The sequence below is a fragment of the Cervus canadensis genome, chromosome 9 (assembly GCF_019320065.1).
Source record: "Cervus canadensis isolate Bull #8, Minnesota chromosome 9, ASM1932006v1, whole genome shotgun sequence".
Taxonomy (NCBI): domain Eukaryota; kingdom Metazoa; phylum Chordata; class Mammalia; order Artiodactyla; family Cervidae; genus Cervus; species Cervus canadensis.
This window is the reverse complement of record NC_057394.1, coordinates 2319027-2334043: the sequence shown is the minus strand read 5'-3', so window position 1 is coordinate 2334043 and position 15017 is coordinate 2319027. Positions and strand designations below refer to the sequence as shown.

At 53.9% G+C, this 15017-nt stretch overlaps 1 protein-coding gene across 1 annotated transcript in view; it reads right to left on the bottom strand.

Moving 5' to 3' along the window:
• COL4A1 (collagen type IV alpha 1 chain) overlaps window positions 1-15017 on the bottom strand; it is a 133387-nt gene that overhangs the window by 6697 nt on the left and 111673 nt on the right. Inside the window, exons 37-49 of the mRNA XM_043478325.1 lie at window positions 14439-14578; window positions 11811-11937; window positions 11639-11719; window positions 11144-11242; window positions 9889-9939; window positions 8549-8734; window positions 7830-7963; window positions 6259-6331; window positions 5308-5379; window positions 3952-4080; window positions 2523-2621; window positions 1416-1628; window positions 269-446 (exon numbers count right to left, since the gene is read on the bottom strand). Of these exons, the coding sequence (XP_043334260.1) occupies window positions 269-446; window positions 1416-1628; window positions 2523-2621; window positions 3952-4080; window positions 5308-5379; window positions 6259-6331; window positions 7830-7963; window positions 8549-8734; window positions 9889-9939; window positions 11144-11242; window positions 11639-11719; window positions 11811-11937; window positions 14439-14578 (1582 nt within the window). The remainder of the gene's footprint in view (window positions 1-268; window positions 447-1415; window positions 1629-2522; window positions 2622-3951; window positions 4081-5307; window positions 5380-6258; window positions 6332-7829; window positions 7964-8548; window positions 8735-9888; window positions 9940-11143; window positions 11243-11638; window positions 11720-11810; window positions 11938-14438; window positions 14579-15017) is intronic.

Here is a 15017-nt window from a genome sequence, read left to right as displayed (position 1 = left end):
GGTGCTCACCCCCGCGAGTCACACGAGGTACGTGTTCCATCTCACCCAGGGTTTGCATTAAAATTTGTGAGAGGATAACGGACTTTGACAGCCAGTCCTCTGCATGGCTGATTTCTATCACAAAGCTCGGGTATCACAATCAGTAAACAGAATGGCAATGAATTCAATGTTTGGGGGGAAAACGGAAAAACACAGGAATAACCTCGGCCCTGAGGACGGGTGGCCCTCCTTCCTCGGTGGTGCGTCTGCTGCGACGGGCTGGACTCACCTGCTGATGAAGGGCCGGATGTTGTCCCCGGTGATGGGCGCCATGGACATGGGCATGGGCTCCGGGGTGGACAGCCAGTACGAGTAGTCGTTGCGGGAGGCGAAGTTGCAGACATTGTTGATGTTACAGAAGAGGAAGGGCATGGTGCTGAACTTCCGCAGGCAGCTGCCTGCCGTGCCTGCGCGGGGAGGGGGCCTCGGCTTACCACTGACCGCCCGCCTCGCTGCAGGCTGCCAGGGCCCGCCAGCACAGACACACATCCACGCACCACACGCGTGAAGATGGAAACAAACACGCTTGAAATTAAAGACAGGCAGACATCCACCCGATACCTCCGTTAAGATGGAAATAGAGGCGTTTGAAATTACAGAAAGGAGGAAACAAACACAGCTAAATAAACACACTAGTACGACTGGAAACGAGCGTTAAATTAAAAGCCAATAGGAGACTATCAAGAATTTGCAGGACGTTTTGCTGAATGGAAGCAAGATGGTTCATCAGGAGAGAGAAACCTTTTCCTGGACTGAACTCCAGAAGGAATTTAATGTGCAGCTCCTTCTACAACAGCCGAGTAACTCACTGAACAACGTTTCTGATGAAATGCAGAGCCGTCTTTCTACATGTTCCCAACCTCCATGAAAGTTAGAGGTAGGTGCACAACATTAAAATATAATTTGGAGGAGCAGATCTGGAGGGGACTAAGAAAATGATGACAAACACACCATCCTCTGTCCATCTAAACTTACAGGACAGAGATTAGAATATGCAAAGGAATTTTGGGCAGGATAACGTGGACATTTTTTAAAAAGAGCAACAGTAAAGCTGCTCTGTTTTATGATGAATAATGCAAACTATAGAGTGTTTACTCCAGAAATCTTGATCCTATCTGATCACTTGAGGAAGAGGTCAAAAGTTCTATTAAACTTTTTTAGAGAGTCAGCCTTTACAATTGCCTGGCTCCCCATTAGTAATCTGGTGGCCTTTGAATGGATGGCCATTTGGTAAGGATGGAGGGAAACAGGGCTCTTCCCCTTCACTAGGTCTTGGTGACACCCCGAACCACAGGACAGGAGAGGAACGCAGCCCAGCACCACCCAGCAGCGGAGACACAGGGCGGAACAGCCTCACACATCTGTAGGGCCCTCACCCAGGTCCTGGCCGTGCGCCCGCTCGTTGCCTTGCACGTAGAGCAGAGAATACCCGTGGTAGAGGATTTTGGTCCCAGGAGGACACTGGGGGTCGTCTATTGTCTGACTGTGCCGGGTCACGAGGAAGCCGTGATCGACGGATGGGGTGCCCGGGGGACCCATGGATCCCGGCAGCCCGTCAGGGCCGGGCGGACCCGGGAAGCCTCGTGGACCTGCAAGACGGGAGAGAAGCCGCTTCCTTAGTTACGTGCAGGTGAGACTCGGCACGACCACTGACAGCCACTGCCTCCGACCTGCAGCCTCGGCCACCCCTCTCTGCATCCCACCTCCGGACAGGTTAAAAGCACCATGCTTGGGGCAAAGAGAAGCTCAAAGAGCTCAGTTCCGTGATAAATGGAATACGTGAAAACATGGATACAGGAATAAATGACGTGATCTGTATTCTTACAGCACTGGGGGCTCCTGTGGGCAAGGATTATCATAGAATTTTTAAAACAACCTCCTCTGAAGGTAGCTTCCCAGCCTCAGTGGCCCCAGGCCGCCTGCAGAAACAGGGCAGGAAGGAAGTTCCCTTGCAGGGTGTCCTCCCATCTCTGGGGGCGACCACGTGGCCTGCAAGTCTGTCCCAGGGCCCCCTGCTGGGCTGGACCCTCCGAGCACTCAGCAGCACCTTTGGCCTCCGGCTTCTCGGCCGTGATGGGACCTCCGAGTTCCTGCCTCTCGGGAAGCAGCTCAACCTGAACCCGGAGCAGCCAGCGGCCTCCTGGCCAACACGGTGTCATTATCTGCTCCCCCTTGCCCGCTGCTGCAATGGCGATTTGAGCCACAGACCTTAGGAAAACGTACAGGGCCGTCTACCGGCCTTCTCTGTCACGTCCACCTCTGGAAGACACCGAGCTTTGACCAACATCTGTCTCCTGACCCAGAAACAAGTGATGACAACCCTCAGCCCCTCTGTAAGATTCTGTTTCTCCTAAGAAACAGACTCCTTTGGAAGTCTTTCCAGAAACGCGTTCTTCTGCAGGTTTTCGCGTGCCCGGGCCTGAGGCTTCGAACCGGAAGATGCAGCAAAGGGGCAGTGGGGCTGGGAGGCACAGCGCACCTACCAGGAGGGCCGAAGGGCCCGGTCTCTCCCTTCTGGCCGGGGGCGCCGTCGAAGCCGGGCTCACCCGGGGGCCCAGGTAAGCCCACGGACCCCGTCACACCTGAGCGAGAGGAGAGAGAAGTCAGGATCTGCTTGTGGAGAGCCATCCAAGGGCTGCACCTCCTCCTCCCCTTTGGAAATGACTTCTCTGGCCTCCGCAGATGCCAGCACAGGGCCTGGGACTACAGGCGGGAAACTTTCTCCAGAAGCCCGAAGAGTGACGCGCACGCCGCAGAGGTCACAGCCAGACCGACCTCCTGCACGGGGTCTGCTCATCACGGAGCTGGGGGTTCTCCCCGGCTTCTCCCTGTTTCTGTTGTCACTGTTTGGCAGGCAGTTTGGGGAAAAGCAGGCACGTGGGGGCTCGGGGAGATTTGATGCTTTTTCATTTTCTCAAGTGTTTCCCCCTCGGCCTTATTCTGGTGACTCAGATAACGTTCAAGCTTCAGACTTATTGACGGGGTGGTTCTTCTGTTTGCACGTGTACACTGCTTTCTCGGGGCATTGAACCTGGAATCTCCGTGATGTTCACTTTCTACTCTAACTGTTATCCTTTTTCTTTATTTTCCATTCCCGCCCCTCCGCAATAGCTTTTTTTTTTTTTCCCGGCCCGCCGGGGGGCCGCCCGAGAACCAAGCCCGGGCTTCACCTACCCAGCCGGGCGCGGACGGCCCCGCAATAGCTTTTAAAGTGGGAACTGCTTAGCTCCAAGAAGCAGAAAGCGTCTAGGTTACAGTGTCTGGAATCGTAAGGATTTGCACAGATCCCGGCCAGTCGGGCAGAGCCTCTGGGCCACGGTGGAGAGCACCAATTCCCGGGGTGACTCTGGGCCACTGCGCCCTGCCGCCCCCCACCTCGTGGCCGGGAGAGGTGGTTCTCCCCCGCCTTCACCCACGCCGTTCTAAGTGAGCACAGCAAGGCTGAGCTGTATGTTCCCCCAGCTTCCCCGTGCTTCATTCTGGTCTTTTTTCATGTGTGTGCACGTACACAGTTACCCAGTCACGCCTGACTCTGCGACCCCGTGGACTGTAGCCCAGCAGGCTCCTCTGTCCACGGGATTTCCCAGGCAAGAGTACTGGAGTGGGTTGCCATTTCCTCCTCCAGGGGAACTTCCAAACCCAGGGATCGAACTCGCATCGCCTGAGTCGGCAGGCGGGTTCTTTACCACCAAGTCACCAGGGAAGACCTTCTGGCTTTTTTAGGTCCCTTTGAAAACTTCACGTGGTTTTGATATACATTAAAGGAAGATAAGAAAGTCATCTTCAAATAGGAGTTTACATAGTCACCACCCAGAGACTGACCCGAGACACGTGGGTAAAGAGGAAAGCTCGCCCACGTCAGCCCCCTCCTGACCCCACGCCCCCTTGACTGCCCAGCCAGCTTATTCTTACCTTGCTGTCCTTTCGGGCCTGGAGGTCCCTGAAGCCCTTTCAGACCTGCGGGGCCCTCAGGCCCAGGGAGCCCTGGTTCCCCCTTGATGATGTCGAATGGACCTGGGGGACCTGGGGGGCCGGGAAGACCTGTGGGAATCAAGGCGGCCACAGGTCAATTTCACCGTCAGCACTCGGGGCAGAAACGGCATCTGACATGAAACCCAACCAAAGGCAGTGCTTCTCAAAAGGAGAATCCCGATCAAACACACAAGTCAAAAGACGCTCACAAGACACGGATCTGCTCATCTCCATTATCTAACCTAAAATCCTGCATCCTCGGGACGGGAAGAGACTCAGTGTCAACTGTCCACTCCTCTCTGGACGCCCTGACAGACCTTCCCTGCCATGAAGCTCAACCCTCCGAGGGCCTCGCCTCCCACCTGGGGAGCCCCGACACGTGAAATTAGGATGTTTGCCCTCATCTTTTTTCTGAAACCCGCCTGAATGCACACCAGAGCCACTGGTCTTAATTTTTTAGTGATGACTGAACATAACCCTCTTCATACTATTCATGGATGCTGAGAAAGATTGAAGGCGGGGGAAGAAGGGGACAACAGAGGATGAGATGGTTGGATGGCATCACTGGCTCAATGGACATGAGTGTGAGCAAAGTCCGGGAGTTGGTGATGGACAGGGAGGCCCGGCGTGCTGCAGTCCAGGGGGTCGCAAAGAGTCAGACATGACTGAGCGACTGAACTGACTGTAACCCTCCTGCTGCCTGAACGGGTCCTGAAACACGGAGCACAATCATGAGGCGTTTCGGGTCTTCCACAGCCTCCCCTCTCTCCCTTCTCTCACTCCTCACACATTTCTCTGTTTATTTTTTCCCCTAATCATCCACATCCCTGTGCATTATGGTTACTAACTCCCTCTATCAAGACATGGTCTATAAAACGAACGCAGCCCTAGAAATGAGCTCTGGCCCATGGAGGCCAGGGCAGGATGGAGATCATCTCCTTCCAAGACCAGCCACATCTCTGGAGCCGCTGGGCGTGTCCTGTTCCCCGTGGAGAAGCCAGGGCAGGCCCTTTTCTATGACGGGCTCCGTGCTGTCCAGCCTGCTCATGCAAGCCGGGTTTTACTCCTTGCTTTCACAGCTGATTTCCGTCTGCCCTCAGAGCCTGTGACAGTCTGTGAGTCTTGAGTCCCTCACCCCCTCTGTGCTGGATCGACCTCACACACAGATGGAACCAACCTGGCTTCCGGGACAGACCGCGGGTAGACACGTCCACTAGACTAGCCACACACAGCAACAACCCCAATAGCGGCCTGAGCGTCGCTGGTCGCTGTTTCCTGATGACCACATCCCCTTACCTTTAGTTCCCGGGAAGCCTTGGTCTCCTTGGTCACCTTTAACTCCCTGCAGGCCGGGGAGGCCTTTCTGACCTGGAGGAAAGTAGAACATATCATCTTGGCACAAAATTCCAAAAGATATCCGTGTGCGCATGTGTGTGAACACACGCAAGTGTCGGGTTGGCCAAGAGGTTCATTCAGGCTTATTCTACAAAACCTTATTAAAACCTGACTGAACTTTTAGCCAACCCGGTATATACATATATACACAAACATTTACACACACCCTCGTGTGTACTGCATACACATACATAGACATGCCTACAAACACACATGCATACATTACACATGCACACACATGTACACATACACACACACACACAGTGAGCACATTTCCAATTTACGCTCCTGGAAGAAAAGAGCACTCCTTGTACTCAGCTACATAAAACTTTTGATGAAACTCTCCTTTCTGAAACCCCAGAAGACACATTTTTCCAAACACGTAGCAAACCCTAAAACAGTCACAACCAGCAGAGGGGCATGCGACTCTGCTTTTGGTAATGATCCGGTTCCTACGTGTCCCCAATTAGACCTCAAGATGCCTGCAAGCTGAGAACTTGTTTTATTCACCTTTCACTCACATGTACCTGATTCTTCAGTTAAAATCACATTGACCAGAAGCTGGTAGGCACCCAATAAATATTTGCTTAAAAAATTAATGAATGGCCCAAATCCCCCATGATTTCTCATCGAGGTGCCAGGGATCCACTGGTTCTTTGGAAGGAAATCAGGATGTCTTTATACACCCAAGCATGAGAGTCTACGAATGGGGCTGCCATCCAGAAAGGGCGTTTTAATGTGAAGAGGACAGAAGCTCGTCCTGGTCATGCCAATCTATCAGCAGGCAGCGCCAGGGTTGGAGCTCCGGTGGCAGGGAAACGTGTCTTCAAGCAGCATCGCCTTACGTCTTACCTTGAAACCCTGGAACTCCTGGAAGTCCCATATCACCCTTGGCTCCTGTGATTCCTGGAGAGCCGCCAATGCCCTAGACACACAAGAGAACGTCAATCGGGAACTGCTCAAGGGACGTAAGTCTCTCAAGTAGGCGGCAGTGGGGAAGCCAAGACAGCCCCTCTGTGTTCTGAAAGTGGCTTTGTGAACAAATGGGGCCTCGTGGTTTATTAAAGATGTAAGAAGAACGACAAAACCTCTGTGCGTGCTTAAATCAGGATGCTGGAAATGGCAACACTCATTCATTCACTCTGTCCCTTCTGCTGTCCATCTATGTGGTCAGTTCCAGGAGCAGGTGTGAGTCTGACATTCCACTGTCCCCACCACACAACACGATGCCGTGAACAGAACCGAAACTCCCTAAACATCTGTCGCGGCAACATCTCAACACCAAAGAACCTTCCTGGAAAACCTTCCTCCCAACACTCAACCATAGTGATTTTTCTTTAGAACTGACTTTATATCTTGTCTTAAAAGAGCTTCTAAATATGGGGAGAGGAATGTTAAAAAACTAAAGAAGGATCATTTTCCTTTACAATATAGTGATGTTCTTGTATTTTTAAAATATTACCTTAATTTCTGGATATTTCAACATAGTTGTTCCTTTCACAATATATAAAAAGTTGTGTTGTTTCTTACTTATATTTATTTCTTTGCTTTACTTTATTTTAACAAGGTAACCAAAATAACATGAACAAGTATTTGTAGATATGTATACATATAATCCAGTAGTCACGTATGGATGTGAGAGCTGGACCATAAAGAGAGCCAAAAAACTGATGCTATCAAATTGTGGAGCTGGAGAAGACTCTTGAGAGTCCCTTGGACAGCAAGGAGATTAAACCATTCAGTCCTAAAGGAAATCAACCCTCAATATCCATTGGAAGGACTGATGCCGAAGCTGAAGCTCCAAAACTTTGGCCAGCTGATGCAAAGAGCTGACTCCTTGGAAAAGACCCCAGTGCTGGGAAAGATTGAAGGCAAAAGAAGAAGAGGGTGGCAGAGGATGAGATGGTTGGATGGCATCACTGACTCAATGGACATGAATCTCAGCAAACTCTGGGAATAGGGAAGGACAGAGGGGCCTGCAGTCCACAGGGTCGCAAAGAGTCAGACACGACTTAGCAACTGAACAACAACATACATATAATGCACATGTGCACTCATGGACACAGACACTGAAAATGGCACTAGGAATAGAGTGTATATTTCTGTGTTACCGAGGCTTTCTTTTTGTATCATTTGTACATAGGTTTTTAAGCCAGGCATTGAACTATATTTTAAGCCAGGCATTGAACTGTAATTTCCAGTATTGTAACATTTCATGTCTGATGGTTCATGTAAAACTAGATTGTAAGAACTGTTGTTAACAGCTGCCTACCGTGATTACTTGCCAGAGAGAAGGGACTGATTTAGAGAGGCTCTGGGAGTATAACATACATGTAATGCATGTGGATACACACATACACACACACACAAAGTATTGTCTTTTGATCCTTTCCAAAAACAGGACCTGTCATTGGACAACTCACCGGCATACCCTGGAATCCTGGGTCTCCCTTGGGCCCTGGCGCTCCCGGAGTGCCCGGCCAGCCTGGGTTCCCCTTGTCACCTTTCAGCCCATCGAGTCCGGGGAGGCCTGGAGGCCCCATGGGTCCCGGATGCCCTAGTGGAAGACACAGAAGACACACACTTGAGGTTGGAGGGTGGTCTGATGTACAAGTGGCATTAGACTGTGCTTGTCACGATGCCACCCAAGTGCCCCCAACTGCCCGAGGCAACATCACATTAAAGCAGCATGAGCCCTGAGGACCCCGAGTCCTGGAGGGAAGACTCTCAACAGGCAGTACACGCTGCTTCAAACAGCCAGACTCAGAGTCAGTGTCCCGCGGGCCCTGGGCTCAGGGGCGACCGAGTCGCCCTGCAGCCCCACCGTGCAGGGGGACAGAGGTCACGCCGGTTTTAAACCCCACCGCACGTGGCCCTCGTGGTCCAGCCCTTCCTGTGATGTCCTGCCTCCCTCCCCCAGCTCCCTGTCGTGCATACTAAGTTCCCCGACAGAAAGGACACGGGAAAAGCACCAACAGAGGCCCAGGAGACAGCGGCCCAAAGTCTTCAGCAGTTTCAAGGGGTAAAAAAAGCTGCCAACTTCTCAACAGAAGGCTCATTCAAGACTCTGATTATCCGCGTTACACCCGCGTGCGTGTGTCCCTCTTTCGGCCCCAGCGCTGAGCTCCTGAAACATCCTTACCTGGCAGGCCGGGTTGTCCTTGCGGGCCGCGGTCTCCTTTGGGCCCCTCTACCGCGTGGCCTGGGGTCCCTGGCAATCCCGGCTGTCCCTGTGGTCCCGGGGGACCCATGAAGCCTTGTTCTCCTTTGGATCCAGGAATTCCTGGGCTCCCGGCTAACCCGGGGAAGCCCACGTCGCCCTTTGAACCTGAACAGTAAAGACAGTTGAGATGGTGGTGAAATGCAGGGAAGAAGAGAGACCCAGTGCACCAAGGAGGAGGGGGAGCCTCCGGAAGGCCCAGGAGGAACCCAGAGCCGGGGGCCCTTCTCTCTCCTTTTTACTGAATAACGGTCTAGACTCCCACCACAGCCCACCTGAAAAAGGAAAGCTTTTCCTTTCGAAGAAGCTACCATCATTCCTTATGCTCTTTAAAGCACATGGTCTACAGCAAAGGCACTTGCATATATGTGGAGACAAGCCGGCAAGGTACGGCACTGCTGAAATTAAGGGCTTGTCCCACCCACAGGTGAATGAAGAAACAAACAGTGTTATATCCATCCCAAGGAGCTCGACTCAGCAAGGAGACTGAAGGATGGACACAATAGTGGAACTATGGCACCGGGGACTCTCAGACTCATTATGCGAGTTAAAGAAGTCAGGCTGAAACGTACATGGTGTAGGACTCCATTTGTGTAAAATTCTACATAATACAAGCTAGTCGACAGTGCCAGAAAGCAGACCAACGGTTACTTGGGGTGCAGTGGGGTGGAGGGGGCAGAAAGGGGCAGGAGGGGGCTGACAAGGCAGCCCGGGGAACTTCTGGGGCGGTGATGTGTTCACATCTTGAACGTGCTGGTATTTTCATGGATGTGTACGCATATATCAAGATTTATCAAATTGTACACTTTAAATATATGCAGTTTATTACATGCCAGTGACACCTCAATAAACCTGTTTTTAAAAAAAATTTCAAAGTCAGAACTTCTAGGAAAAAAGCTGCATGTTTAGTTTTAAACATATTTCACCAAACTTGTCAAAAAATGACAAAATTCTAGGACTGTCTTAAGGTTATTAAGGAAAAGGAAGAAGGGAAGGAAACAGGGTCACCGTCTAGAAGGATCACGGGGCCCTCCTTGGGATCCCTCCCACGTGCCCCCACTTCACGAGTATGAATCCAAGACACGGCACATCGCAGGCTGGCTTGTCACACGCCAGCGGAAAGGTCCTGCCTACGGTCCCAGACCCTAATCTGTCACCACCCTAAGTCCAGGGGCTTCCCTGTATCTGCCGCCCTGCTCTGAGGGTGCTGTGTGTACCAGAGGTTCGCTGAAAAGGAAGAACAGATTTGGCAAATGTGTTACCTTTCTCTCCTTTGCTCCCTGGAAACCCTGGGAGTCCTCTTCCAGGCAGACCTACGAGATAAAGGTCAGAAGCCACGCTCACCTCTCCTAAAGCAGCCCAGCTGCAGGGACAGCACAAAGCAACATCCACTCTTGGCGCCAAAACCACACACAATTTGCAGAACACAGAGAAATCCCTGCACTTTGCAAGTAAAACTATATTGCTACAGTTGTTCTAAGACACCCTTGACTGGGTGTGTATAATGTAGTATGCTTTCCCAAGTACCTCTGAGCTCAGAACCACTACAGCATTTAGTAGAAACAACTTGTACAAATGGGTGCTAATTTCCCATTACTGTCTGGAGACTCACAAATTGGCTTCTCTCAGATGACCATCCAACCAACAGCTATTCTCAAACGTGATGCAGAGAGCCAGGTGGGCCAGCAGACAGCAGGGAGCCCAAAAATGTGCATAAAGCTTGTGAGGGAAGGTCCAAAGGAGGGAAGTAGGTATGGTGGCACTTTTAATGAATTATTTTTATAGGAAAATGAACGTACATAATACAAACATAAGGCTCATAGAATGAAAACATGAGTTGTAGAAGGAGGCCAGCACCAGCAGTAAGGGGGCCTCTGACCACCCCTTCCCAGCTCTGCATCCCTCCCTCCATCCCCATGACCGGGGGTCACCTGTTTCACACTGAGTGTTACCCTCCTGCTGTTGGGTTGGCCAAAAGTTTCATTCGGGTTTTTCCATAAGATGTAACAGAAAAATCCAAATGAACTCTTTGGCCAACTCAGTCTACATGAGTATTATAACTCAATATATATGAATATTATTGTGTGTGTGATTGTCATCACTGGAGCTCACAGCTTGCACTTTTTGCCCAAGTTGCCACGTCCCCATCAGTGAGAGAAGCAGATTCAGGGGGCAGCAGCTATCCCCAGGACCATCTGTCTAAAGGGAGAAAGGCCAGGCAAAGAAAGCCACGGTCTGGGCTTTCTGTGTGTATCTCTTTCACTCACCACAAGAGCTCAGGCCATTTGAAGGGCAGGTGCCCAGAAGTATCTGTGGAATAAACGAACACTGCCTCTCCCCTTCTCTCATCCCACCCTGCCCAGGTGTCCACATCACTGTCCCACAGACGTAAGGATGGAACAACGTAGGTGCCATTTTACACCGGGCCCCGGTCACTCAGCGAGGAATGGAAAGCTCTGGGAGATGTGAGCTCCAGGGCACAGCCTCACTCTGAAAGGGAACGGACACTCAACGTACCTGGCTCGCCCTTCTCTCCCACTGACCCTGGGATTCCATCGCTGCCAGGCTCCCCTTTCTGGCCGGCTGGGCCCGTGGGGCCAGGCTTCCCAGGAAGACCTCAAAGAGAACAGTCAGACTGGTCAGCACCCTGGTCTGTGTGGAAAATGCACCACCGTTCCCAACATGCTTCTGGGGAGCCGTTCCCACCCCCTGAGCAGGCCCAGCTTCCTGCAAGTTGCTCCTGAATCCCCTTCAGCAGGGACCACTGCATGCTGACCCCCAGAAGCTGGAGTGAGTGGAGACAAAGAGTATCCATTCATTGTGCCAAGCAGGAAAACTTGTTTCTAAAACCAGTTCCAGTCTAACTGGTGTGAAGACCTTGGAAGATCCCAGACACAGTCTATTCAACTGGAGGAGGAGGTGTGATTCCACAGGTCATCCAGAGGTCACCCAGCCTGAGGTCCCGTGACCTCCCTCCACGGGCCCCCATGTGTCCTGAAATGTGGTCTCTACCTGCTTCTCCTTTGATGCCAGGAATGCCATCCAGTCCTGGGAGGCCTTTGTCACCTTTCTCTCCAGGCAACCCAGGGCTTCCTAAAGAAAAACCGGAACACCCAGTTCCCGTGACCATGACTTTCTCTTTGCCACCTGGACCCCGAGCTCGGGAGGAGGCTGGCCCACTTACCCGGATAGCCGACACTGCCCGGGGAGCCTTTGGGGCCCGGCGACCCGGGCATTCCTGGGATCCCAGTGCTTCCTTTCTCTCCCTTCTCGCCAGGGCTTCCTGGAAATCCTGATAAGCCCTGGTCTCCCTGTGGGTGTAGATTGGGCCCGTTAATGCTGTTGGGAAAGTAGGCACGGGTCTGGAGGCGCCTCCTGTATAGACGTGGGCGCAGGGACTACAGCCCTATACATGTGGGTGCAGGGACGACCGTCTGTATTCACGTGGTGCAACCACCACCCGTACACACGTGGACGCAGAGACCGCCTGTATACACGCGGGCGCGGGAGGACCGCCTGTATACACGTGGATGTGGGGACGACCGCCTGTATACACGCGGGCGCGGGAGGACCGCCTGTATACACGCGGGCGCGGGAGGACCGCCTGTATACATGTGGACGCAGAGACAGCCTGTATACACGCGGGCGCGGGACGACCGCCTGTATACACGCGGGCGCGGGAGGACAGCCTGTATACACGTGGGCGCAGGAGGACCGCCTGTATACACGTGGACGCAGAGACTGCCTGTATACACGTGGGCGCGGGAGGACCGCCTGTATACACGCGGGCGCGGGAGGACGCCTGTATACACAGCGGCGCGGGAGGACCGCCTGTATACACGTGGATGTGGGGAAGGACCCCTGTATACACGTGGGCACGGGAGGGCCGCTGTATACATGTGGACGCGGGAGGACCGCCTGTATACACGTGGATGTGGAGACGACCGCCTGTATACACGCGGGCGCGGGAGGACCGCCTGTATACACGCGGGCGCGGGAGGACCGCCTGTATACACGCGGGCGCGGGAGGGCCGCCTGTATACACGTGGACGCAGAGACTGCCTGTATACACAACGGGGCGGGAGGACCGCCTGTATACACTGGGGCGCCGGAACGACCGCTGTATCAGCGCGCGCGAGTACCGCCGTATACACGTGGACGAGAGACTGCCTGTATACACGCGGGCGCGGGAGGACGCCTGTATACACGCGGGCGGGCGGGAGGACGCCTGTATACACGCGGGCGCGGGGGACCGCCTGTATACACGTGGACGCAGAGGACTGCCTGTATACACGTGGAGTGGGGACGAACCGCCTGTACACACGTGGGCGCAGAGACTGCCTGTATACACGTGGAAGTGGGAAGACCGCCTTACACACGTGGGACGCAGAGACTGGCCTGTATACACGCGGGCGCGGGAGGACCGCCTGTATACACGGGAGTGGGGACGACCGCCTGTATACACGCGGGCGCGGGAGGACCGCTGTATACACGCGGGCGCGAGACCGCCTGTATACACGTGGATGTGGGGAAGACCGCCTGTATACACGCGGGCGCGGGAGGACCGCCTGTATACACGCGGGCGCGGGAGGACCGCCTGTATACATGTGGGCGGGGGAGGACCGCCTGTATACACGTGGATGTGGGGACGACCGCCTGTATACACGTGGGCGCAGGAGGACCGCCTGTATACACGTGGACGCAGAGACTGCCTGTATACACGTGGATGTGGGGACGACCGCCTGTATACACGTGGGCGCGGGAGGACCGCCTGTATACACGTGGATGTGGGGACGACCGCCTGTATACACGTGGGCGCAGGAGGACCGCCTGTATACACGTGGATGTGGGGAAGACCTCCTGTATACACGTGGGCGCGGGACGACCGCCTGTATACACGTGGACGCAGAGACTGCCTCTATACACGTGGGCGCGGGACGACCGCCTGTATACACGTGGATGTGGGGAAGACCGCCTGTATACACGTGGGCGCGGGACGACCGCCTGTATACACGTGGACGCAGAGACTGCCTCTATACACGTGGGCGCGGGAGGACCGCCTGTATACACGTGGATGTGGGGAAGACCGCCTGTATACACATGGGCACGGGGAGGACCGCCTGTATACACGCGGCTGCAACGACTCCTGCCTGGCAGAACTCCACTTCTGGCTTTCTAAAGGGGGAATCGAAGCCCACTCTAGAAACAGAGGAAGAGCCAGAAACCCAGTGGCAAAAAGCAGCCGCCTGTTCTGCTTCTCCAGTTCCTCCTCCGCTTCGCCCCGTGATAACTTGCTGCTCCAGCTCTCAGCAAGTCTCGGGTCCTCCTTGGGGGAGGCAGGGAGACTGTTCCGTTAGGATTCATTTACTGCGTGGAGGTGCTCACTACACACTCCCTGGCAGCCTTTGGTGAGGGAGGGAGACAGGTGGGAGGCGGTTCTGTGGGAATGGGTGGGAGGGGCTTCCAGAGACGGGTGGGTGGGGCTTCTGCAGACAGGTGGGAGGGACTTCCGTAGAGGTGGGTGGGAGGGGCTTCCGCAGACTGGTGGGAGGGGCGGCCAGAGGCGGGTGGGTGGGGCTTCTGCAGACAGATGGGAGGGACTTCCGTAGAGGTGGGTGGGAGGGGCTTCCGCAGACTGGTGGGAGGGGCGGCCAGAGGCGGGTGGGTGGGGCTTCTGCAGACAGGTGGGAGGGACTTCCGTAGAGGTGGGTGGGAGGGGCTTCCGCAGAGACTGATGGGAGGGTCTGCCAGAGACGGGTGGGTGGGGCTTCTGCAGACAGGTGGGAGGGGCTTCCGTGCAGGATGCAGTTACCTTGTCTCCGGGCCGTCCTGGAATCCCAATGCCAGGCAGACCCGCCTGCCCTTTCTCTCCTTTTGCCCCCTTGTCTCCAGGTAAGCCAGGAATGCCCTGCGGGCCGGGGATGCCAGCCACACCTTTTGGTCCTGGCATTCCTAGAAACACACAATGGAGGCAGAATGTCTGGTTAGCCGGTACTAGTATTACAAATAAGAACGCACTTCAACAGCCAGTCAAGGAGGCGGAAAAACACACATCCCTCGTTTCTCGGGCTGTGCGTCATCCAGGAAGGTGCCAGTCATCCCGCCGTGGAGAAGGACCCTAGAAAACAGCCTTCCTGTCTTTTAAAGACAGCCACATTACAAAGGGAAAAGGAATAGGTTAACTGCTCAGCCCATGTCTACTTTCCCAACAGCATAAAGCGGCTTCCACGTCCTTTACTCTGTAATCAAACTTCATTATCCAAATGAATCATAGGGGGCATGACGCAGGTCATGGAGAACAGAACTGTCCCTGCTTCCAGACTGATGTGGGCAGTCAAACTAACTTATAAACAGGTGCCCACAGCAGCTGGACGTTTATATCTTAAATAAA